We start from the raw sequence: 25244 nt of genomic DNA, 5'->3' as shown, positions 1-25244 counted from the left end.
GCACGCCTGGCACCTGCCGGTGGCGCCTCCTTGGCCCCGTTCCCGCGGCAGGCAGCGCGGACCGAAATAGAGTCCTTCTTAATTTCCCCCCTTTTCTCCCTTTTTTTTTTTTTTTTTTTTTTTGTAGTTTGTTCAGCGCCGGGACGCCCCGCGCCGTTCCACAGAGCTGCGCGGGCGGGAACTCGCCCGCCGCCTCATGCGCGGGCCTCACTGCGGGGAGGAAAGGCGGCGAGGGGATGTCCGGGGCTCGACGCCGGCGGAGCCACCTTCCCCGCAGCTCCCCCGGGGCGGGCGGACCACGGGGCCGCGTAGGCGCCGCCGCTCGCCGCTCCGGAGGGGGCTGGGCCGCCGCGCCCTCACGAGGGGGCGGGCGCGCGCACGCGCGGTGCCCCGCGGAGCCGCCGGCCCCGCCCGCTCCTTTCTCTCGCCGCTCGCTCCCTCCCCCGCCCAGGCGCGTCCCCGCCGCCGCCGTGCGCGCGGGGCGGGCGGAGCGCGCGGGAGCCGCTCCCGTCGCGGCCGCGGGGCTGAGGCAGCCGCGGCGCGGCCCGGCCCGGCCGAGCTGCCCCGAGCGCGCGGCCGCCGCCCAGCCGGGTATTGTTCGCGGCCGGCGCGTCTCGGCCGGCGGCGTTTCCCCGCGTCGCGGCTCCGCTGCCGCCGGCCGGGGCGGGGCGGGGGGGTTGCGGCCCCTTTGTCGCCTCCTCCCCGGCGTGCGGCGGCCGCGGGGGGGCAGCGGGGGGCGAGACTCACCATGATGGCGGCCGAGGCTGCGGGAGAGGAGAGCGGCTCGGCCGGCGCCGCGGCGGGCGCGGAGCCGGGGCAGTGCCCCGCGCTGAGCCGCACGCCGGGGACGGCGCCGCAGGGCTCCCTGCCGGCGGGCGCGGGCAGCCCGGGCGCCGGCCCCGCGGGCGGCCCGGCTTTGTGCTCGCCGCTGGGGCTGCTGGCGCTCGGCTCGGGGCCTGTCCCCGCCGCGTGCGGCGTCCCGGGCGCGGAGGTGCCGCGGGGGCCGCCGCCCGAGCCCGGCCCCGCCGCCTTCCCGCCGCTGCCGCCGCCGCCGCCGCCCCCGCCCCTCTTGGTCGGTGCGCTGGGCACCGTGGACGAGGGCGACTCGCTGGACGGACCCGAGTACGAGGAGGAGGAGGTGGCCATTCCGCTCAACGCGCCCCCCACCAACCAGTGAGTAGCGCCCGCGCCGGCAGCGCTCCCGGGCGGCCCGAGCGCCGCCGCAGCGCCGCGCGGGGCTGCCCGTGCGGGGGCACCGGCGGCCTGGCCGCTTCCTGCGCGCGCCGCGGCGGGAGCGGCACTGGCGCCCGCCTCCAGCCGGAGCCTGGAGCAAGAGCCGAAAACCCCCGAATTCGTGGTTTGGCCGAGTTGTCTCTGGCAGCTCCCACCTCTAGCGACACTGCGAGCTGCCGGAAAGACAGCGGTTATCCTAGCTGCGGTTACGCTACCTGGTGGGGAGGCTGCCGTGCGCTCTGGTCGCGCAAGCGGCTTTCTCGGAGCAGGGTAACGAGCACTTCACTTCTAAAAGCTGAACGAGCTAAAGGGTTGTGCTTTTTTTTAAGTGAATATAACTATACGTTAATGTACTATTAGAGAGGCTACTTTTTGTCAATGGTACCTAATTTTTCCTCAACTGGCTTTGAAGAAAGTTGTTTTTATTAGGCTGTGTTTGGAGAGGAGAGATATCTGAAAGAAAAAAAAAATCAATATGCTCTTAAACTTACCTTTCTACAGGTTAATCAGCATTCCTCCAGTGCTGGTAATATGAAGAAGAGTGCTGAATGAGAGGCAGAACAGTTCTGTGCTCATATTTTATGAAATATAAGATCAGATAATCACATATAGAGCTCACTTAATTAGTGAGTGCTCTAAACACAGCCTTTGTATTTAGTAGCAAACTTACTGTAGGAAGTCTGCAAATTTATGTAAAGCAGTTGCAACTGTTCTCATGCAAGACAGAAAATATCCCTCAAGCAGGTACCTTATTCTCTCCAAAATGAAGTGGCTTCAAAGGCTTAAATTGCTTATGTTGATATTCACAAATATATTATTACTGTAGTTATATTATGCATAGTGGAAAACCTAGGATTTCAAGATAGAGGATTGTAGATGTATCCAAGGTATAAGGTCAGAAGGTTACCTGAAAACCCATCTGAATTTGGGCTCATTTTTATATGTTCTTATATGTGAAATAATAACTGACATTTGAGTTACTTCCAGTGATTCCAGAGCCGCTGCAGTTACTTGGAGGACGTAAACTGTAATATTAATGCTGTCACCTTGGCAAACTTTCTAATAATCATTTTCTCTTCTAGTTTCTAGACATTTTGTGGAATTTCGTAAAGATTGAGACCTTGTTTTGTGAAAAGAGAATTTGAATAGTCTTGAACTTCTGTGTTTTCCTGAGGAGCAAGAGATGTAATTAGGCAGTTTAGACAAAGAATGAGGAGGGAAGTAGAAATGCATGAAGGTCTGGTTACTTCTTCGATACTGCTTATCAAATGAGTGAGAGAATACTGCCCTTGTGCTTTTTCTGTCTGAAAGGTTAGACTGTCTTTTTTTTTTTTTTTGTTAGAATTGATTGTGATGTTTCACCAAGGGTAAGTTATTTCTTTTTCCCCAAAAAATATTTTTAGAAAGTGGGGTGCTAATTTGGGATAATTGTTTATGAAGAGTTACCTATTTGATATTTAATAGACTTTACTCCTTATAGAAATCTAAGCAGATTTTTCTATCTAAATGTTGTGTTGTAAATAATGGGCCCTGATGTTTTTTAATTGTTTTAGTGGAAAGTATAAACTTTCTGACAAGTAGTGCATCCTCAGGGTAAGAGTTCCAAGGCCCTGATTTTATATAAAAAAAAATCCAAGAAATAAACTTTGCTAGAAGAAATTTATAGGTTAAGGTTAAGAAATTTACACCTCTGTCTACTTGGAAGTTTTTTTTTCCTTTACTAATTTTATCCTTTTTTGTAACTCTTCTACAGAAATGGTAGGCTGACAGATTAAAAATAATTGGAAGGCCTTTTCCTCTATGTGTCTATTTTATACAAAATCAGATTTTGCTCTTCTCAGTTAAGTCGTTTAAATTGGCCATATGTTCATAGTAAATTGTATCCTCTCAATCCTGCTGTTTTATTTTGGAAATGTCCTTTCTCTGTAGTCATACCATCTGCTTTTATGGCAGTGAGCTGTTGATTTATTACCAAAACAAAGAGTAATATCATCCATCATCTTAAAATTATAAGGAAAAGTCCAATACCAGTCTTTAGGAACACTTATTAAATAAGTAATTTAAACATAGAGTAAATTTCTCTGGTTGAATGTGATTACAAAACTGCTCTTCCATTTGTTTAAATATGACTGGGAGCTCCACCCTTTCCCACTTCCTCCTAATTCATTCAGTTTTTATAGGAAGCACACATGGTGTGCCTGATGGATGGTTATGTGATTTTGACAAATGGTTGTTTCTTTGTCTTGTTTAGCATATCTTACTATAAGCATAAAGAAATGGTAGAGATCTTTGCTCCTGGCTGTGCTTTATGTGACAAAGACAAAAATGAAAAGACATTATTTCTTATAAAAATGTAACTACTTGCTAGAACTTCCCTTGGACAAAGTTCGTATTTCGGGGCTTACTAGATTGGTGGTTGCCAATTCCAAAACTATTGATAAAAGATGCTGCTAGCCTTTCCTAGTTCATACTCTAGCCTGAAATTTGGCCTGTGCACATAAAATGAAATGTAGCTTTCTATAGAAACTTAGGTACAGCTTTAGCTTCCTAACTTACATTTTGCAAATGCTTAAAAAAAAAAAAAAAAAACCTGAGTGAATTCCTTTGTTGCAACTTGTAGGCAATAAATTCTCATAGACTGAACTTTTTATATAGATATGTTTTTAGATACCATATAGCTGGTGTAGTAATTTTCCCAGTAAACCTAACCTGAAGAGATGGGAAGTGAAGCAGATGCAAGTTCTGCACTTCCCATCAGGATGCTGTAAATATAGTTTGTTCAGAGTCAGGATGTGTTGGTCTTCATTAGCAACCACCTAATATACTTAATTTCCTCTTCTCTTTTCCAAGTATCTAAAGAAAGCAATGTCTTCTCTTTGTATGTTTTCTTTAATAATTAAGGAATGGGAAGAGATTGTCAGAATCTAACAGATTCCTTTTAGTCAAAAAATAAAAATCCCAGAATATGATTGATTTCTATCTTCCCTGTTCTATTGTGAAGCTAATTTAAGGCTTGTCTCTTGTGAGTTGCCTTTTCTTGTTTCTCAGGAGTAAGCAGCGTGTTTATGATGTAGTTTAATGTTGTGTGGGAGGCATAGGATGTTAGGGAATAGTGGGCAATTCTGTGTTCCTTTGGGTCTTTTTTTTTTTCTTTATTCTTTTTTCCTGCTCTTTCTGCCTCACCTACAAAGCTCACTGATAAAGGCTAATAACAGTCCAAAATGGTATTATGGAAATATATTCAAAATTAGTGAATGAATGCTACCTAATTTCATAGTAAACCAGTGATAGGTGGAATAGAATAGGTATTTGCATATTTAACTAAGAATTTTAAGTTGACAAAACTGTTGCACATCTTTGTTTTCCATTAAAATAGCAGGAGCTGTTCAGTACATTTCAGTGAAATTCACATTTTCATATGGAGCTTTTTAAGCAGTGATTATCAATTTGAAATGCTAATCCATCCAAATTGAAAACTATCAACCTTACAGAATGAAGTAGGTTGTCAAAATACTGTCTTTTTAAAACAAAATATTACCCAAAGCAGATGTATTCGTACTGCCACTCATGGTGTCTGCCAAGGCAATATATTAGTAAGAAAAAAAGCTGAAGATGGAAAGCAATATAAAGAAATATTAAAGTGGCTTGATGGGTGCATTTTCTCTCTGAATGCCACGTGAAGTTCTTGTTCCTTGAGATAAGTTTGTTGGTGGTAGCAAGGCTGGAATTTTACCGCAGTTGTTTCTTTTGGAAGCTAAGGTGGAAAGGATTTTATTCTGAAAGTAGATCTTTTTTTTTTTTTTTTTTTTTTTAACGATAACTGGCAAAGCCTACACTCGGAACCCAATTTGTGTTGCTGTGTGTGTTGCACTGAGTACTGAGGATTGCTGTATTTTGCTGTATTAGACAAAATAGATAAAAACAAAATGTGATGTGACAGGATTCTTGGTGTGAGATCCTCTTCTGTTTGGCAGTTAACGTGGTTAGTAGGTAAGTTTTTCAGATAATGAGTTTCTTTGATGGTGGCTTGTTACTAAAGTGTAGAGGGAAAATGAAGGGAAGCATCTTATTTTTACAAGTTGATGGATAGTGAATTGGTTTATGTAGATTTTATGATTTGGATACTTGGAAATAGTTGTTTATAAATCTTTAGTTCTTAGGTTAGGAGAAGCGGGACAAAATTGTTTGTAATCCTGTATGGGAAGTGAAGGAGTAAGTAGACTTAACATGCTAGGTACATACATTAATGGAAATTCCAGATGAAGAAAAAAAGAAAAGCACAACAGCATTTGCTAGTGGGAAAAATTTAGAAAGGAGTTTACTATATGCAGTCCGTATTTCTAATTAAGAGCCTGTTGACCTGCTTGCCCTGTATGTTGTGTCCAGAACTCCTGTCTGTGCCTTGGCCACTCCGTCCAGCGGCCTGTTGTGCTGAGAAGTGCAGTGTCGTGCTGTAGGTGTTCACCTTGCTTGGTGCCTGCCATGCAGGGAAGAACACTGATTTTTCCCTTTCAGTAGCATAGAAGTCCCCCGCATAGGAACCCATCTATTTGTTCAGCCAAGTATTCTTACAATTCCTGCAGTCGTTTTCCACTTCCATGCATTTTTTCTTTCTTCTTTAAAATATGTCTTGATTCTTCTCTCACTGGCAGATGCAGTAGGATGAAGGAGAAGGTGTCTTGTCTTAACATTACTGGCTACTGGCTGTTAAGTGGCCAGAAGCATCACAGCAGAGCAGAATTCTGCGTTTTTCTGTGATCCTCTAGTGTATGCTCAGCACCAGTAAAAAATTTTCAGTGCTTGTCAGCTACCATCTACTGTTTTATACTGTTTTATTTACTGACAATCTTAACAAATCTGTCTTATTTTTATGCAAAACATCTGTTCTATAACCCTGGAATAAAAGGAGGCTTCTGTTCTTGCGTGTGTCTGTCTATAACTAGTTTTGTATATTTATAAATATATTGTTTATAGCTGAGGGCTTTTATTAGGGAACCTATTTACTGAAACTTGTCACTTGAATTGTCTGGAATCATGTCAGAGGCAGTAGCTGATTGCAAAGGCTATAAAACAAAGAGGCTTTTAAATTTGCCTTTTTCTTTCTAAGGTGGCTAACAGTGCTATGTATACATTACAAAATGATGAAATATCTATTTTTTTTTGGATTTACCGTAGAATTATTTTTTTGGATTATTTTTTTTGGATTTACCGTAGAATTATTAAGTACACAAATCAGTGTTTCTAAATAAGCTTATAAGCTGCATCAGCATTAAGGGAAGGAGTATCTGGGTTTCCAAGACACTTGCTGTACACAGTTCTGGAAGACAAAGAGTAGTTTTCATGGTGATCTGGTTTTAAGTAAGTCATTCTCATCTTGATTTTAAAATTTCAATGTTTTCAGCAGCTTCTGGAGACTCTTTTCACATAGAAATCTTTTGGTTAGGGGTTCTTTCTTTATGAAGAGTTTCCCTAGGTCAAAGTAGCTTTGTTAACATTGAGATCTTTTAGGTGTATGTAATTGTGTTTAAAGTAATTGAGGATGCAACCGCGTGGGAATACTTTATCTTAGTTTGCTGTTAAGGAATCCTGTCATTGGCTCCCAGAGTAGGTATGTGATTTTCTCTTTTTACTAGCTACTTACAGTTGCTCAGGCATCTGATAATAAATTTGCTGTTGCACAGTACATTTCTTTATTTTCTGGAGTAGTTTGTAGAAACCATGAGGTTAATAATGCATCTAGTTTTAGGCAACATTTGATAGCCCAGGAGTTTATGGTGATTCTGTGTAGACTTGTGTAAGCAGCTTTTCTAAAAAGCTTGGTTGCTAGTTTTGTGGGGTTTTTCTTATGCTTTAAGTACACCTGTTTTCTGTAATTTATATAAATGCTCACCCTCTGAAGTACACACACAGAAATATATTCTGTCCGTGGTTTACTCCTTAGTATTTGTAAGGTTATTTTATAGATAAGTTCCTTGTATAAAAAAATGGTGTAATTTAAAACGAACAGTATATCAATTCTTTTTCTGTCTCTGTATCTGTTATTAAACAGCATTGGAGACTTGCAAGATACAAAGTTGATTATGAGGATAGTTTCCAGTGCTAAGGAACTGATTGCATTGTCTTGGTCAAACCATAGCCAAATCCAAATTTCCACACTTTTTTCTACCTCTCGTGTGTTTTTTTTTAAGCATTTGCAGGATTTTTTGTTGTTGTTTTCCCCCTTTGGCAATCAAAGGGAAGCTCAAGAAATGTCTGTTACAGGTTTTGTTTGTAACTCTCTGCTTCCAGATGGATAATCATCTCATTCTGTATTCAAGTCTAGATACAATTTGAACATGCAGATATACACACACATTAACAGAATCGTTAGGTTGCAAACTTTTTAAAACAAGCATTATGTGTTGGATGATTTTGCAGGTTTCTTTTCCATCACGTGTGAATTTAGTGCATATAATGTGTAATACATCATATTCTATAGGCGATCTTTTTCCTCTTTCCCTCATTGATTCTGTAGTCTGTGGGAAGCATGGGACATCTATCCATTTAGGCATTATCTCTGTCTTTTAGTATTTGCAGCTGTAATCTCCCAAGGTTTCTCCTTCGAGCCATTGTTCTTGACTAGTGAGAAGCGCTTTCAAGAGTGAGGCACTCTGGCATGGAAGGTGAATTGAGAGTGGAGTGCAGGATTAAAACGTTAGTTTGGGCTCTAACCCAGACTGACTGGGAAGTGAAAATGGAGATGAAATGAGGTTCAGTACCAGAGAGGCAGTGGCTTCGTATTTCAAACTGCAGTCCCTTGAGTGAGCGTGTTGCTTCTGATGTACAAAGCTGCTCTGGCAGGTAGAACAGGAAAAGGATGAGGAGAAAGTCTAGGAAAGCTGGACATAGGAGAGGATGAGGTGTAAAGAAGAAGGAAGTTAAGGAATCACTGATACTTCTAATGAAATCAACGGTAGACAAGGAAAATAATAACATTTTAGAAATTCCTTAACTATTGCCAAAGAAAACCTGCTGCTTTGCACAACAGTATTAACATTGTTTCCTTAGGAGCATTACTCCTTGTTTAAACAGATAAAGGCATATCTTTGACCCGAGGGCACAAGAATGAAACATATGAGACTGGAATGCTTGCCGAAAACTTTAATGAGTTCCAGAATGCATTTCTTAAGTAAGAAAATGTGAACTGCTTTGAGAGCTATTTCTCAGCCTATATAGTCCAATGTCTTAAAGAATGAGGAGATAATCATCAATTTTCCTTTTTAGTTTTATTGTAAATGTATATCAGACAGAATTGGAAGTTTTTGAGTCACTAAGTTTTGTATTACTGTTGGCACATGTCTACCTCTGTTTGAAAGCTTAATATGCTATTTGTCCTTAATGCTGTTGAAATTTTTAGAATATTCTTAAAATATATTTATGTATATTACCTTTGGAATGTACAGTAATCTTACCTTTCCATCCTTGTTTATTTTTTTTATTCAGATTTTTTTCTTGGTTGTTCAAGTCCACAGTTGGTGTATGTTCTGCTGGGAGTGTTTCAATGGCTGCTTTTGGTAGTGTGTGAAACTCTACCAGTTAATGGTTTGGCACAGCCAGTATACCAAGGATGCCTATACGAGTGACTTTCCATATTAGTTGGCTCATTACTTGTCTGTTCTTCACACTGTTTCTAATGTGTCCGAATTAGCTAAATGAGAAAAGCAGACTTATTCTTTGTTAGGCTTGCCTTTACTTTGTACATCCACTTGATGTTTAGGGACCCTACAAATATAAAATAAAATTGAAGGAGAGTATGAAACTCTTTTAATTTCATGCGTACCACACATGACACTTACTTGGCCTTTTTGGTCTCTCTTTAGTTCTGAATTAGTCTGAGCTCTCCTGCTTCCTTATCCTATACATGCATGCAGTGTGAAAGTTGGAGTTATGCTTGCAGAGCCTTTTCTGGCAGGAGTTTTTGTGATGTGGAGAACTGCGAATACCTGGTCAACAACTGATAACTAGGGAATGGTGACCAACAAGATGGAGGAAGGCCATGAATTTGTTGGAGCCTGAACTCAACTTTAAATTAATTTTACAAATCGTGTGCATAAGGGGTGTAATGCAGACTACACAGTATCTTCATTCATCTAATGAAGATGGGGGACATGGGGTTAAAAAGCATAATTTGGATAAGACCTGGTGAAAACTAAGAATGCGGTTAACATTTTATGCTGAGAGAAACTGGAAAGGCTAAAACGGAACTTGAGTGAATATGAGCCTCAAGTCTTACTGTTTATCAGAAAGGAAAATCTTGAAACTGTGGGTGTTAACAGAATAGAAGAAATGAAGATGCAGGATTTTTTTTTTCTCCTCTGCCTTCATGAAGCTGTATTTGAGATTCATGTGTTGTAATTTCAAAAGTTTTCCTACTTTAAGGTAATCTCATCTTTGCCCCTTTTTGCTTCTGATGGGAGTGGAGCTGGCATAACCTCCAGAAATAGTGCTGAGAGTCCATACTGTATCAAAGGTGTGCAAGGGGTGATGGTGCATAGGGCGCTCTGACCATGTGTCCTGGTGCTTTATGTTCCTGTCTTGAGTTTCACTGAAGCAACCGGAAATACCCAAGGAGAGAGCTCTGAGTGAAATCCATATGACATTTGATGGAGATGTGCATATATATACATATATATGTGGGTGTGTGTGTATATATATGTATATATATACACACTTTTAAGTGCACTGTATTTTTTTTTTCTAGAGGAAATAGGGGGGTCTGCAAACTGTTTTGAACATTTCTAAGTTGCTGGCAAATGTTTTAGTTCCCCTTCATTGCTTCTTCTTTCATTCTCTCCGTGACCTACTGTATTCCTAAGTAAAAATTGCAGCGTACTGTAAAAACAAAATGTTTTAATGGAACAATGAATCTTAATAATACTCTTCTGATGTGCGAAAAGGAAATATGTAAATAAAAACTTAAGTGAACGGCATGACATGACAGAGTGACTGTTGCCTCCTTCCAGATGATAAATCCAGTCTCTGCTACCTCTTTGAGAACAGCCTGTGTGTCTCATGAACGGCCTGGTGCTCCCAGCTTGGGGCCGAGAGGCTTGTAATTGCACCGTGAGCTTGCTGAAGGCCTGCAGAGTAATCATATTCCTGCACACAGTAGAAAGTCTGGCTGGGCCTACACAGGCTGTTGGGACTGCTGTATGTATCAGAGAATTGCTTAGGATGTTGTAGTTTTGTCTGCATTCTGCTTGTTTACTGTAATTAAAGTTGGGATTCGTAGGGTGGGAGTTTTGAATATGCTGCCTTTGAGTTAAGCTGACAGATGGAAGTATTTTCTTGCAGAGCATCAGTTTGGCTCATGCAGCATGAAAGTCTGTTCATATTCTCTTAGAATTAAAAAAATGCAATATGGGCTACTGATTAGTTACAGCAAAGGTTAAACAGCTGGTTATGAAAACAGCTACCTGAATTATGATTGTAATTAGTAAGACTTTATAGTTGGATCACTTTTATTGAAAGAGTACTTACATTTCCTCTTTCAGTGCATCTGATAATGGCTGTTGTAACAGCAGGGCGTTAGCTTTGTGTTCACAGTATTTTGTTATGCTTGCTCAAAACATTTGGAAATAGGGGATTATTGCCACTTAAATTTGCATAGTTAATGTTGGAAATACAAAATTTTTCCAAGATAGATTATGCAAGGAAACAGGTAGCTAACTAGAAATGGAAGGGATTTGGGGATATGGGAGGGATGTATTTTGACAGTGGTGAAGGTTATAAACACAAGTGAGTAGTGTATCACTCTAATTTGAATGCATAACGTTCATAAGAGTCATAGAGAGAGGCAACTTTATATTTACATATATATTATATATATTATTTATGCATATAAACAGTCAGGCAGGTTTTTTATTTGATATCTTCCTGCGGAATCCTTAGTTCTTTTCAAGAGACTAAGGCTGTAATCCTACTGCAGGTAGAACTGCATTTTACATCTGTTCAGAAACCGAATGCAGGTCAAGAAGTCTTGTTAAGCACCATTGCTAAGTGAGTGCATTAAAAGTAGAGCTGTTTAGTCTGCCCAAGAGTAAGGTTGTTGATCAATAGAATTCTAAATATGGAGCCTTCTGAGAGCAGGGAAGGTAGTTTGTTGTCATGTAATTTTTGTCATAATTTTTGCAGAAATGCCTGACTTAAACCTTCATTGAGATACCTGGTTGAAGGTTAGTCAGAACATGTAGAATTTACTCTCTCTCAAAATTAGCTTGGCCTTTAGTCTTCGCTTGTTATTATTTTGATAGGGAAAGTATAGTGAGTAGGGGTAGTTCTGCAGACTGCTCTGTAGTTCTTTGGATAGCGTGGAGTATTGGATGAATTTTTTTCATAACTGGTAATTCTCTACTGTTGGTCCTAAAGTTCTTCAGTAATAAGAATTTGTGCTCATAATATTACTTGGTATTAAAAAATAAAATTATTTCACAGCCAAAGAAACCACTTTTGTTGAAGAACTACTTTTTGTATTTTTAGAATAGTATTTTTAGAAGAGTGGATAATGCTGATTCTTAATTGATCTCTCGATATCTTTAAATCAGACTGAGAGCTGCAAGTTTGTAAAATATTCTTTACTCTTTACAATTAAACTACTTGAAGGTAATGATGGAGATTAGCACAGCGCATCAATATATGAATTACTGAATTTATTCAATATATATTATATTGAAGACAGGTGATAGCTGGATAGTACAGAAGATGTGCAGTTTTAAAATTGACCCTTTTAGTGCTGTTCTGCTGTATATTGCTTGTATAAAGTAAGTCTGTCTAGTGATGTAACTATTCTGTGGAAAAACGCAGTTATTTCCCGAAAAGCGTTTTGCTTACTGTAATGATATCTTAAAAGGCTCGTGCTTCAGCGTGTATCCTGTTTTCTAAAGATGTGTGCTATCTGCAGAGGCTTCCTGCAGAGGATATCACTTGGGCTGTATCTGCTCCCAATGCTGAATACTGACTCTGTCTGCTCTACTGTCATTCAAATCTTAATTTCTTATCAGCTGATAGTTAAATTCAATTATTTTTGTAGCAAGTGGAGTAGAATACCCTATGCATTACTTTAATATATAGAAAGCTGTGAGATGCAATATATTTTCTGATACTATTTGAAAGAGGTACTCATTGATACTGATTTTAATCGGCCTTATAAGCTAAATGTACATTTTTATTTGAGAAAACTTTTTTTTTGTGAAATAAGATAACAGATGTATAAATATACACCTGCTTATACTTTACCTGGTAGTAAATATCTTCTCCTATGCTTGATGTAAAACCGTTTACTGGGAGAAAATAAATATAGCCTGTTCAGCATTAGAGGAACTAATCTGCCATATGTGGGGTATACTTGTTGCTGACAGGCAGGAAGTTTTGATTAGAAAAACTTAAACTTCTCTTAAACTTGAGCACTTAAGTGTGTGGCATAATGCAGAATGTTTTTATAAGAAATACTGTTCCATTACAGAACAGCCAAGGTTTTAGCGTTTGCAAGTAATCCTGCCTTTTTGTTTTCCTGGTGTACTTTTTTTTCAGTTATTTGCGTGCTTATTAGCACTCCCCTCTTCCTGATTTTGAAAGCAGGCCTTTTGATTTGACATTGCAACCTAGTGCGTGGCTCAGTGCAGTTATGAATATTTTTCTCAAGTGGGTGATAATCGGAACAACTAAAAGCTTGGTGATAATATTGTTTAAAATAGGCTTTGTGGAATGCTGGTTTCGAAGAATTTCTTGCTCAGGGAGGTTGCTGTGGCCCAGGGCGAACTGACAGGATTGAGAATGTGTGTTCAGTATAGCAAATAGCCCTGTCGTTTGGACACTTACTTCAAACTAATTCTGGATGTAAACCATACCATCTATTCCAGAGCAGGGTATTTCCTCCTTGCCTCAGAACAGGCAGAGTCTCAAATTTATGTTGTTTTTCATAGGACTTTCTTGACAAGGGTAATATTTTTGGAGAACGTTTCAACTAGAGGTTTCTGGCAGCAAAACTGTATTTTGGAGTGTGATGAGACATTTCCAATGCTGCTTTCAAGTCTGAAGTACTATCCAGTTGTCCAGACAAAGCAGCCCTTTTATTGATTTAAGTTGTTTAGATCAGGATGAAGAGGAGAAGCAGAAGAAAGCTATGCCAGCAAGAGGTACTGCTCAGCTGTTGTAAACAATATGGATATAGATGCTGCTTCGACTGGTGTATGTGGTGTATATCTGTTTAAGTCTCATCTGATTTTCATTGTGATAGAAGCTTTCAAAACAAACTTTCACTTCCATTTCATAGAAAAAGAAATGATTTCTGGCATGATTTTTATCATCAGCCCAGTTGTTCTGTTTTTGAACTGTATTTTTTTTTTATAAAAAAAAAAAAAGCTTTCTTGGTTCTATCAATCTAAAGGAGTACTTTCTCTTCTGACGTGTATTTGACTCCTAGAAGACACACATTGGTTAGTGGTCTGACATAGTCTGTGGCTTCTGTAGACCAGAACAGTGGCTATGGGAAAGACGGTATTTTCTGGAGTATGGGAATTTAAGGTTTCATCCTCGTGTAAACATAGTAGATGGGTGCAGTGATAATAATTCCAGCATGCAGCTCTGGAGCATGCTGTGGCTTTATGAACGACAAATCTGTTTTCCCTTTTAACAGGTGGCGAGAACAACAGCTGGCTTTGTATTTCTGTTACTCCCTCCACTGCTGTGTGGCTGTTTTCTTTTTCTTTGCTTTAATTTTCCTTTTTTTTTTTTTTTCTTCTTCTTCTTTAAACCTAGTATTTGGCACTTTGGAGTAGAAAGAAATCTGAATAATCTGACTTCCTTGTCAGTAAAGGAAAACTGAGTTAAGGGTGAGAAATGGTTGAATGATAAGAGCTTAACCTTTCAGATTAAAGCAGTCTTTGTCATATTTTGCAGTCAGTGATTTGCTATGCATCTGTGCTTGGGTTTAATTGATAGGCTATGCCTTGTGTTTGAGAAAGTCCAGCCACAAAACAGCCTATATGGTGGCTGCTGTCATCTTGATTAGATGCAGGCTTTCTAGCACACTATCTGTGTTTGTCCGTTCTGAAACACGTTGTTACAATTCACTCCACAATGGCTGCTTTAGGAAATCCAGTCTGAACTGAAGACTAAATAGGCTTAAAACAGTCTTTGAGATAGATCAGTCACCTCCGGTGGGGTTAAATAAGTGGATTGGGGAGGAGAGAAAAGCTTACAATTTAGATCCTTTCCCCTTTGGGATGGCTCAGAGGGCTTTCCAGTGCCAGTCATGTGGGGAATTGGGCTATCTGAAAAGCTATGCACTCCTATGAGTAATGTTCTTTTGAAATAAGTAGCTTGAGAGGGGTTGCATGTGGAAATATGTGAAAATTTTGTTTGAAATGTTTTGGATAAGTTTTAAGCAAAAGCTTTCATTACTTTCACAGGTTGTTCACCTCCAGTTTTATGTATATGTACTTTCAGATGGTATCATGGAAAGCTTGACAGAACAATTGCAGAAGAACGACTTCGGCAAGCAGGAAAACCTGGTAGTTACCTCATTCGAGAGAGTGATCGGAGACCAGGCTCATTTGTGCTTTCTTTCCTTAGTAAAGCAAATGTCAATCATTTTAGGTGAGAATTAAATGTTTTCTTTTAAATGTGATAATCTCTTTATGGTTTTAGAGCCCAGTATATTATAGAAAACAATCATTGTAATCGAGTATTTCTGAATGTTTTTTGTTCATGTATGATATAGGTCTTGGGTTTAATTGTTTTTAAAACATGCTACTTAAAAACAGAGGTTGTTTTGAGTGTTTTCCTCAGTCACTGCAGCCCATGGGGCATACTTGAATGGCACAGTTGTAACAAACCCGGGTGCTCTCCTTTACTTTGAGAAAGAAACATCAAGGAGAAACAAAGAGTTTATGTATTTAATAATCCAAGGGTTTTCTGGAACAGCTTTTGGTATGTGTTAGGATTAGTTGCTCTAAATACGAATAGCTGTTTATCCAAAACTGTAGCTAGGATTACTTTAGCATTAGCAACTTATGTATATCAATAAATTCCTTTATTGCCTTTAGCATAAGTAAAGTGTGTTGCAGGAAGAGCTTGAATGTTAGTCAGCAAGTAATGTGCTTCAGTGTAATGTCAATCTCCACAAAACAGGGAGGCCAGGGCCTCTGCAGCAGCAGAAAAAACCCTGTGTCAGCTATCTAGATAGTGAGAAACTAATGCAAATCCATCAAGTTTGGAAAGGGAAATTAACCAGAATACCAGTGCATGTACCAGGTGCCCTAAAATGGTTCAATTTGCATTACAAATGTGGGGAGTTCTTGAATGCATGTGTCACTTAATGAGCTGCAGCTCAGAGGCCCAGGTTCTGCTTGCGAGCTTGTCATTCTTGGTGCAGACAAAACAGTGCAGAGGAAGTTTGCTCGTGTTGGCAGCATGCTGTGTTTGAGCTGACAGTCACTGCTCAGCTGTGCTGATTCTGTTTGGGAACTGGTTACTGTGTAGCAGGCAGTAGCAGAAAATTAAACAGTGCCAATACTTGCTTTTAACTGTCGTACTTCACAGTCTGATTTTAACTGTAACTTCTGCTTGTGAGCGGCAGCAGGAGTTTGAATATTGGTTTTGCGACCATAATATGTTTTTTATCTCAGATAGGATGTAGTCTGTAATAATTTCCTGTTCTCAGAGGAAAGGAGTCTTTATTGATTCCCCTCCCCCCCCTAATATTAAAGAATCTTTCATTCTTAGATCCACAGAGTGCATGCAGAGGTAACTGTATGCAAAGGAAATTAGTTATTTATTGATACAGTTCTTTAGAGGTGACATGCTTATGATTTATTAAAAGGCAGAACCAAGGGTTTTTGTTTGTTATTAGAAAGATAATTCAAGAACACTGACAACCTCAAGAGTGGCAGTCTTAAAATTATTTAAAGTGATTATAGGATGGATGATTGTATCCTACAGGGTGGAAGTGCCACTTCCACCAAAACTTGATCTTTAACAATTGCAGGCTTCCAGAGATGGGTGAAACTTCCTTTGCTAAACAATCTTCCTGATGCTTTGTTTCCTAAAAGTGGTATTTTTCAGATTAAACTTCCTTTACCATAGTTTGTGCAATTAAAATCAAATCATTTTAGATGAAAGTTTCTAATTTTGTTAAAGGTACATGTTCTGCATTAAAAATTCAATGTTATCCTTTCTTAAAAAAAAAAAAAAAAAAAAAAAAGGAAAAAGAAAAACCAGCAAAATCTTTTCTTCTGTCAAGCTATTTTTTTTTCCTCTCCTCCTTAATCAGGATTATTGCCATGTGCGGAGACTATTACATAGGTGGGCGTCGTTTTGCTTCGCTCTCAGACCTAATTGGTTACTACAGCCATGTGTCTTGTTTGCTCAAGGGGGAAAAATTACTCTTTCCAGTAGCACCTCCAGAGGCAAGTAAAAAATAAAGTGTTTATATGTTATTGATCTTGTGCTCGATGTTCAGTTTTCTATAAAGAAAACATTGTAGAAAAATACATTCTAGTTTTTAGAGTTGTCTCAGTGTAAGGAATGTGTAAGGGCATTCTTACTGGTACAAAGTAATGATTAGAAATGCTTTTTGATGAAAGTATGTGATTAGAAAGCTAGATATGAGGTATTGCAGGTATCTCCAGAGTGTAGTACTTAAATTGTGATAACAAAATGTGCAATTCTTGGCTACTGAAGAGCACCATTATAATGCAGTTAGCTTTATAGTTTTACACTGACTTACAGTATTTCAAAATAATAAAATATTTTTGTTTTCTGCTATTTTATATATCACATTTTAAAACATGAATTCTGGAAATAACCCAAGTTTCTGAAAGCTGGGCTTCTTTCACGTGGTCATCCTTAGGACAATGTTAGTAGTTATAAACAAAACAAAAAGAACCCTACAAGTTATGTCCTGTTTCTGCCTAAACAAAATCCATAATCTGAATAGAGATATGAATGTTAAACAATGTTAAATGTTAATCTGAAAGTTAAACTTGTATGCACTTCTTTAAATAAAGCTTTCGTGAGGGTTGTTTAATTTGTAATTTATTTTAAGATAATAACATAGATTATCTAGCGTGCTATAAGGCTAGAAACAAAATGAGAGTTTTCTTAGCCAACTGTACGGATTTTGTATTTTTAGCTCTTACAACTTAAGAATCTAAACATTTCAAACCAGCAAGGAGTATGAATGGCTACTGCTAGACACTTGCTTGAAAATGACGTAATTCGGGGGAATTCTGCTGTAAAAAGGAGAAATTAACATCTTTGTTCTCTTATCTTAAATTGCAGCCTGTGGAGGACAGAAGGAGAGTTCGAGCAATTCTACCTTACACCAAAGTGCCAGAAACTGATGAAATAAGGTATGTTTTTAATAGTAAGTAGAAGCAGTTGTGAAATTATCAAAGTATTTATAAATAGTAATGATTTGAGTACATATTCACTATGCAAATATTTTTCATATATTTTTTAACTTCATCTTAGAGGTAGCTCTTGTGAGGTTAAAACATATGTATGTGTGTGTGTATATATATATTTTATTTTTTGTTTTCTGGAAGATACGGGAACTACACTTTTATTCTGGGTATACTGATTGTAGTTTAAAATAACTTTATATTTTGTATAGCCTTGGATTTTTTTCTCAAAGAACATGAGTTTGTGTACCAAAGTATTCTGTGTGGTTTAAAAAAATAATAATATTTAGCGGGAGTGTGTTTGGAATAAAAGGATGAAGGCTTTTCCCAACTACAGAAGTAACTAACAATGGATAAATTAATTGTTCAAGTCAAACCAATCCAGACGACTCAGAAGAGAATATGATTTTTGAGTATCTGATAAATCTAGCAATAGTAGAAGAGAAAAGGCACACCAGAAATCTCTCATTTTCTAGCACTGATTTTGTTGCCTGAGCTTAAAAGTCTGGTGACTTTTTTTCTGAAATTCTTTTCTCTGTCCTTAAAATAAAGCAAGAATGATTCTTTCTTTCCCTCTCTGCTCCCTTTGCCTCTTTTCACTAGATTCTCTATTGAACAAATGATAGTCTTAGATTTGTAACCTCTAGTAATCTTTCTTTAATCACTTAAAAAGTGAATAAATTGCTAGGCTATGTGTCTCTATTTTTTTTTATCATCAAACTTTACATGTTGATTGTACTTCTAACTTAAACCTCACTGTAACTTCTCTTCAGTTTCCTTAAAGGAGACATGTTTATTGTCCACAATGAGTTGGAAGATGGCTGGATGTGGGTTACAAACCTACGGACAGATGAACAAGGTCTGATTGTAGAAGACCTGGTAGAAGAAGTGGTAAGTAATTCCATATTCAAAGCTGTTTGAGAGATTAAATTTTGGATGAGGGTAGGGATTTGTTAAGAATAACGTTGAAATAAACAAAACCCAACAACATTTAGTTGCCTGATTTCAAGTTACATGCTTTTTTGTGTGTTGTTTGCTTTGTGTGGGTAAGTGTGCTTTTTTGTTATTATTTTATTTTATTTTTGTTAATTGGAGCTGCCAGTTTTAAAGTATTAAAACTAACCTTCAAGCCTAATTCAGTATTGGAAATAAACAGTATCAAACACTTATTCATAGGTTGTCGAGACAAGTTCATGTACAGGTAAATGATACTATGAATTTACTAGGCATACTTACCATAAATTCAACTGTCTTTCTAATGAAGACAGTTCCATAGTTCCTGCTAGTCCATAATATTTGCCAAGAATAGAGGGCCAAAGTCTATCTTAAAAACTGTGTGGAAAGTTAATATAAATTGTTTATGCTAAGTGAGGAAGCTAACCAGGTGACCTGAAGATAGTGTAATTACTTCAGGGAAAATCATTTAGTGGACTTCAAAAAAAAAGGTTTTTGTAAAGCTCGGGTGTTGCTTTGGAGTCCCTATGGTTTTCATGCATGGCATGTACATTTTGTTAATAGTAGAGTTGGTTTAGCCTGTTTTGCTGAGATCTATATCAGGATGTGAATGGCTAAATTGTGATGCATTTCAGTGTGAGAGAATGTCCTGTAGACTTTTACATCAGCAGTGGAAGTCAGACTTAGAAAAAAGTCTGACTTTTTTGAAATTAAAAAGTTGTTGCCTGTGAAGAAGGATTTAAAGCATAAGAGAATCAAAAATCCTTTGAAATAACATTTTGGTTGAGTTTCCACTTGATGAATAAATTCAAAACCCTTTTTGAGTTCAAACATTTCTCAAACTTATTAATGTTATTTATTTCTGTAGAAGGTTTTAACCTGTAAAATTTATTTTCTAATCTCAGTTGTACTGTTTTCATGTACTTAATATGTAAATTTTCTTATTAGGGAAGAGAAGAAGATCCACATGAAGGCAAAATGTAAGGACTTTTGTTTTGTTATTAAAAGCAAGTTGCAAGATAACTTTGTAAACCAGCTTACCTGACCCTTTTTTTTTTTTTTTTTGGCTTAAGACTTTTCTGTATTGACTGCTGATAGTACATAGATAACTAACACAAGACATTCATGCCAGTTATGACTAAAAGTGCATGTGTTTGGCAGTGGTGATATCTTAGATCAGTTCCACTCAAAAGATGCACAGTGGAGCTGCTCTTTTTATGAAGTAGCCTGTAAGAGGTGCTTGGAGCCTAGGCACTCTTGGTCCTCTGGTGGTCCACAGATCTCCATGCTGCTGAGAGGACTGTAGAGGAGGTAGGTGGGAATTCCTTCAAATATTCCCATACCAGAAGTTGTCCTCTAAAGACAGTATGGTGTGGTAGAGCAATTTTTGATGCACAAAGAGGCTTCTCCCACCTGCCTCCTAAAAACAGGAGTGAAGTGTACGCGGTATTTCCGCTTTTTATTTAAAAGGCGGAATGAAGTCTTAAGGTGTAGCATATGATATACTGGAAATAAATGGAATAGCTGTACATTGCTGAGCTGCTCTGGTCATAAGCAGCACCCTGAGACTGGACTGACTGCTAAAATTTTATTAGGACAGTGTCCTTGACTTCTGCAGCGACCTGCAGAAGATACAAGGTGTGAGATTAAAACATCATTCACTAGTCTAACAAAGCACGGGTTAACTTCTTCAGCTTCTAGCAAAGTTCAGTTTTAGTTATTCTGTACACTATTTAACCTTTATACTCATCTCCTTGTTAGGGTTTGTTAGGTCTTAGCATTTCATATGCCTAACACTGCTATATGAGATCGACCTCAAGTAAGGTCTATCAGATTATCTATTGTTTAAACAATATCTTATTATCTCTAAATACACTTAGGTTTGAACATCATCAAAATTAGTTTATCTGTTAAAGTTTGTTTTTCATTTCATTGTAAAACATTCTGTTTTACATTTCATTGTAAAACAGAATCACACAGTGATTAGTTGTTCAGTCTATTCAGTTCATGTTCAGTTAGATGTCTTTGTAAAAAGGTTAATTCTTAGGTGCCAGAGACTTCGATGTCACCACAATCAAAAAAAGAGAGCCAATAGTCTTGCTTTCTAATTTTTTTCTTCATCTTTGTTAAGATGGTTCCATGGGAAGATCTCCAAACAAGAGGCTTACAATTTGCTGATGACAGGTACTTGTATTTCAGATGGAAATACTATGGTAGTGAACCACGCACAAAGTAGTGGCACAAAGTAATGCTATGAATATCAAACTGTGGCAAAAATTGGGTTTGTGAATGAACATAAGAATTTCTAATTCTGAACTGAGTTGTAGTTTCTACTACAGGAAAATGCTAGCCCGGAAAAATCTTTTAAGGCTATCAAAATTGAATATTTTTAGTCTTGAGTGGAGTTCGTTTCATCTTTTAATTAGTTAAATGTTATTTGACTTTATATATAATAATTTCTTAATTGTCTTCATCAAGATGTTGAGTAGAAGAACTGAAAATACTGTTCCCTCCTTAGGGAGGAGAATGTATCTAAATGACATGTCCCTGGCCCTCCAACTCTGCCCTTGTCTCTTTGCCCACCTCCAGCATAAATGGGAAAATCAAGATTGTTAAATTGTACCTTAAATACAGGGACAAAAATCTTTTATTTTTTGAAGATATTTTGTCAGACGCTTAACTGTCTTTTGTAAAGAGATGGAAAAATTTTGGGCAGACTATCAGCTACAGCTGAACCATTTTGCATCAACTTGTGCAGTTTTGTAGCACTTCTCATCTGCGTAGAGAGGAGCAGGCTCAGTGTTTGAGCTTCCCTCCCAGACTTTGTCTCTTTAAGTGTACAATTCATGCTGATTTATGTAGAATGGGATTTGTTAAGAGCTTTTAAAGGACACCATAAAATAAGCAGGGGTGAGTAACAGTACATTATGATGTCTTTTCAGTTGGCCAAGTATGCAGTTTTCTTGTGAGGCCTTCAGATAATACACCGGGTGATTATTCACTTTATTTTCGGACTAGTGAAAATATTCAGCGTTTTAAAATATGTCCAACATCAAACAACCAGTTTATGATGGGAGGCAGATATTATAATAGGTAAGTTTCAGTGGTTAAAGGAATTGTGTAAAGAATTTACAGTCTAACTTGTTCCTGGTAATTATTTGTTGGTGTGGTTGTAAGACTTTGGTATCTTTTCAATAGTACGCTAAGAATTTTATCTAACTTGCCTAGTGGTTGCTTATAATTAAGCAAGTTCTAAAGGCCTTCAGAAGCCTGTGTGCAACTTGTTTGTTTCAAAGTATTTTTTTCAGCCAAGCTCTTTCAGCTGGTTTATTCACTCTGTAAATTGGATCATGGCATGTAATCAAGAATGCTGTGTTGCCTTGGAAGCTACTGTTCATCATGAAGTTTCCTGCAGAATGAAAAGGGAAAATAACCTACTATTATCTGAAACATTTAGTAGGGTTGTCAAAATATAAATAATAAAAACAGGTATTTACAAGAATGGGAAAAATGATCATTGTTACTGAAAAATCATTTTAAAATGTGAATGAGGCTTTAGTCAGAACTGTAGATCATTTACAGTGAGGAAGCTTGATGGTTCGTTTTGCTGTTGGCATTAAAAATTCGGTAATGGGTACAAAAAGAAAAGGAAATGACAAGTCATGCATTTCCCCTTTTATGGGAGAGGCTATTGGTGCATTCTCATCTTTAATGATCCTCTTTTTAGTGTGTCACAGATTTGAGACTTCTTAATAATGAAAACTCATCTCTCTCTCTTAATGGAGGCCATCGTGGATCACAGAAAATCAGAAAATTTCCGGATTTGTTCATGTAGAACCATGTCGTGTCTTCATCCCAGTAGATAATTTCTCTCACTTCCAGCTTGGCTTCTGGGTAGTTAGAGATGCAGGAGCCCTTGTGCCTGAGAATGTACCAAGGTCTCCTAGCTAAGTTCAGTGGATGGTCATACATCTTCAAGTGGGTGATGGTGTGAGCCTAGGCAATTAGAACCTTATGTATCTAGGCCTATCCCTGCACATGCTGTTCCAGTGCCTTTTGCTTGAATCAGTCTGGCCTCCAGGCATCCTCACTGAAAATCAAACTAGCTGCAGTGTCACCCTTTCAGGAAGGTAATGCTGCTTTGGCCATTCTCTAGTTCCTGACGTTAGGAGGATGATAGGTTAAAACCACCCCTCTCAGATGGTGTCAAACTGACTAGCAGATCTATTGGAAGTCTTCCTCCCAAATGGTTGGATGGTGTACCTTCAGAAAGTTACTGTGCCCAGTTAGCTATTGCTTACATAAACTCTTTTTTTCTGAATGCTGAAGTTTTTAAATGCTATCCTTGAAGTGTGTTTATGAAAGTACGTTTATCCCAAGATTTTTTTATATGAATGGAAAGCAAGATTATATAGTTAAGCACTATGAAATGCTTAGTTATGAAATGCTTACTGTGGATTTTGAATATTTTGGCACTTAATTTGCAATGATTTGGTAAGAGCTTATAAATGCCGTAACAGCAGGTAAATAACAGCATTTTGTGATATCTTAAGTTGGACAGATGTGCAGCTGTCTTGTGAATCCTATTTTTATATAAATATAACGTATGTACCCACACACACACCACATACATGCAGAATACGCCTGGTTTATTATTCTCTTTCAACGTAGTGAAAGAGAATCTATTTAGTTTTGAAAGATTTCTGGTTGTATACATTTGTTTCAGGGAATTTACTCCTAGGTTCAAATTCTGTTTAAGGTAACATTTACTGGATCAAGCTGATAAAGTTCTTGTTAATTCAAATATTAGTTTCTTGTGTACTCTGGAAGAAGAAAGTTTTTGACTATATGACAACTAATGTGGATTATTGAATGGAACAATGGAAAGTGGCTAAAAAAAATCAAGTGGGGTGTTGCATCCAGAACAGAGACAAAGGAAGTATGAATTTGTGCAAGATATTAGAATGATTTACAAGTATTGTCTGTATTTGTTTATAGCTTATCTAAAAATGTAGAATTTCTCTTCATGCTGAAAAACTTCAGAATGAGGGAATGCTATTGCTCATTTAAATGCATCTGACAGTCTCCATTATCAGAACTCTGAACTGCTTTATAATAGGCTGTTTCAATAAATGTTTTCAAGGTATCACCTTTAGTATTGGTTACTAAGACCTATTAGAACAGTTCTTTTTTCAGTTATCCCTTGTAGTAGTTTTTTTAAGCATTATTCTCTTGCAACTCTAGTATCGTAATTGGTGTAAAAATACTTAAAACAAGTCTGCTCTTTGATTGCAAAATTTTGATTATGGTTCTACTTGTAATAAACTACAGATCAAGATGTTCCATAGCTGAAGAGTAGTAAGGAAGCTTAAAATGGAACATGCTGGTGCCATTTCTCAGAACGTTGCATATCCCGGCATGACACTTAAGAGTTCCATAACCTCTGTCAGCAGCAGCTTGTCCCTGCCGGTCGCCCAAAAGCAGGCCCAAGGTGCCCTGGGGCGCTGTGGAGAGGAGGTGCCTGGCTACATTTCAAGAATGTAGTGATGCAGGGGAATCCTGTGAAGCCTCGGGAAGACTGCTGCATCTGCTAGTCTTTCCCCTTCGCGTGTTCTCCCACCAAATAGCTCACAACTTCTCTTGATCAATACAGCGAGGAGGCTGTACTTGCAATCCGTCATACAAGGATCAACTTTTATTATTTCAGTTCTGCAAAATAGTCAATCTGTAATTTTCTGGCTGTCCACAGGAAGGTCTTGGTGTATAGTGTACAGATGGAGGAGTTTGATTCTGCAGTGAAATAGGGTTTTCCCACAGGCTCCCCTAAATCATGTAGTTCATGTGAACTTCACTTATTCCTTGGAGAACATAGAAATGTGTCTACTGAAGTAATTATTGCATTATAATGGATGAGAAAAATGGCATAGTCATTTCTTGGTAAATTTACTAACTGCATCTCATGAAAACTCAATAGAAAACCTGCAATTACCTATTGTGGTTACCCCTGGTTATACTGTCCTGAGCGTGCCTGATCTCTAATCTTAAAAACTTAGAAGGGTCTTTGGATGGGAGTATTGGATGGGAGAGTCAGGAATGCCTGGGCAGGGTGCTCTGGGCTTTCGGCAAGTGGCCAGGAAGGTTCAGAGACTGGAGCGTTTCTCACGCATGCAGAGACTGGGAGTACTGGGCGTCTTCAGCATGGAGAAGAGCAGGAGCAGGCAGGATATTATCACTCTGTGTAAGTGTCAGAAGGGAGGAAGCAAGGGTGATGCTAGGTGGTACCTAGTGCCTTTGATGGGCACAAATTGAAATACAGGAAATTAGATTTTTAAAATAAGAAAACCTGTGCTATAAGGGTGATTTTACCCTGGAATAGCTTGTACAAAATCTCCATCCTTCAAAACTTGACTCAATTATCCATTCCGTTATTCCATGAATAACGCCTGCACATATGTGCGCGTGTGTGTATATATTGTAGTGTTAGATAACATATATTTTTTAATTCTGATTTTTAAAACTACAGTAGGAAAAGCATACTGAGTAAAGTATATTTATTCAGCCCCTTTCTCCTCTCTGCGTCATTCCCAAATCCAGCCTGCATGAATACTCCAGATT

At 38.6% G+C, this 25244-nt stretch overlaps 1 protein-coding gene across 1 annotated transcript in view; it reads left to right on the top strand.

Moving 5' to 3' along the window:
• Positions 1-748: 748 nt before the first annotated feature.
• LOC104578233 (ras GTPase-activating protein 1) overlaps positions 749-25244 on the top strand; it is a 53480-nt gene continuing 28984 nt past the window's right edge. Inside the window, exons 1-8 of the mRNA XM_088519746.1 lie at positions 749-1173; positions 14719-14868; positions 16544-16679; positions 17554-17624; positions 18449-18566; positions 19578-19609; positions 20761-20813; positions 21572-21722. Of these exons, the coding sequence (XP_088375872.1) occupies positions 749-1173; positions 14719-14868; positions 16544-16679; positions 17554-17624; positions 18449-18566; positions 19578-19609; positions 20761-20813; positions 21572-21722 (1136 nt within the window). The remainder of the gene's footprint in view (positions 1174-14718; positions 14869-16543; positions 16680-17553; positions 17625-18448; positions 18567-19577; positions 19610-20760; positions 20814-21571; positions 21723-25244) is intronic.

This window comes from Tinamus guttatus, unplaced genomic scaffold (assembly GCF_059628265.1).
Source record: "Tinamus guttatus ecotype Peru unplaced genomic scaffold, ASM5962826v1 Tinamus_guttatus_pri_ptg000069l, whole genome shotgun sequence".
Taxonomy (NCBI): domain Eukaryota; kingdom Metazoa; phylum Chordata; class Aves; order Tinamiformes; family Tinamidae; genus Tinamus; species Tinamus guttatus.
Note: the sequence above shows the minus strand (reverse complement) of the source record. Positions and strands in the feature narration are given on the sequence as shown.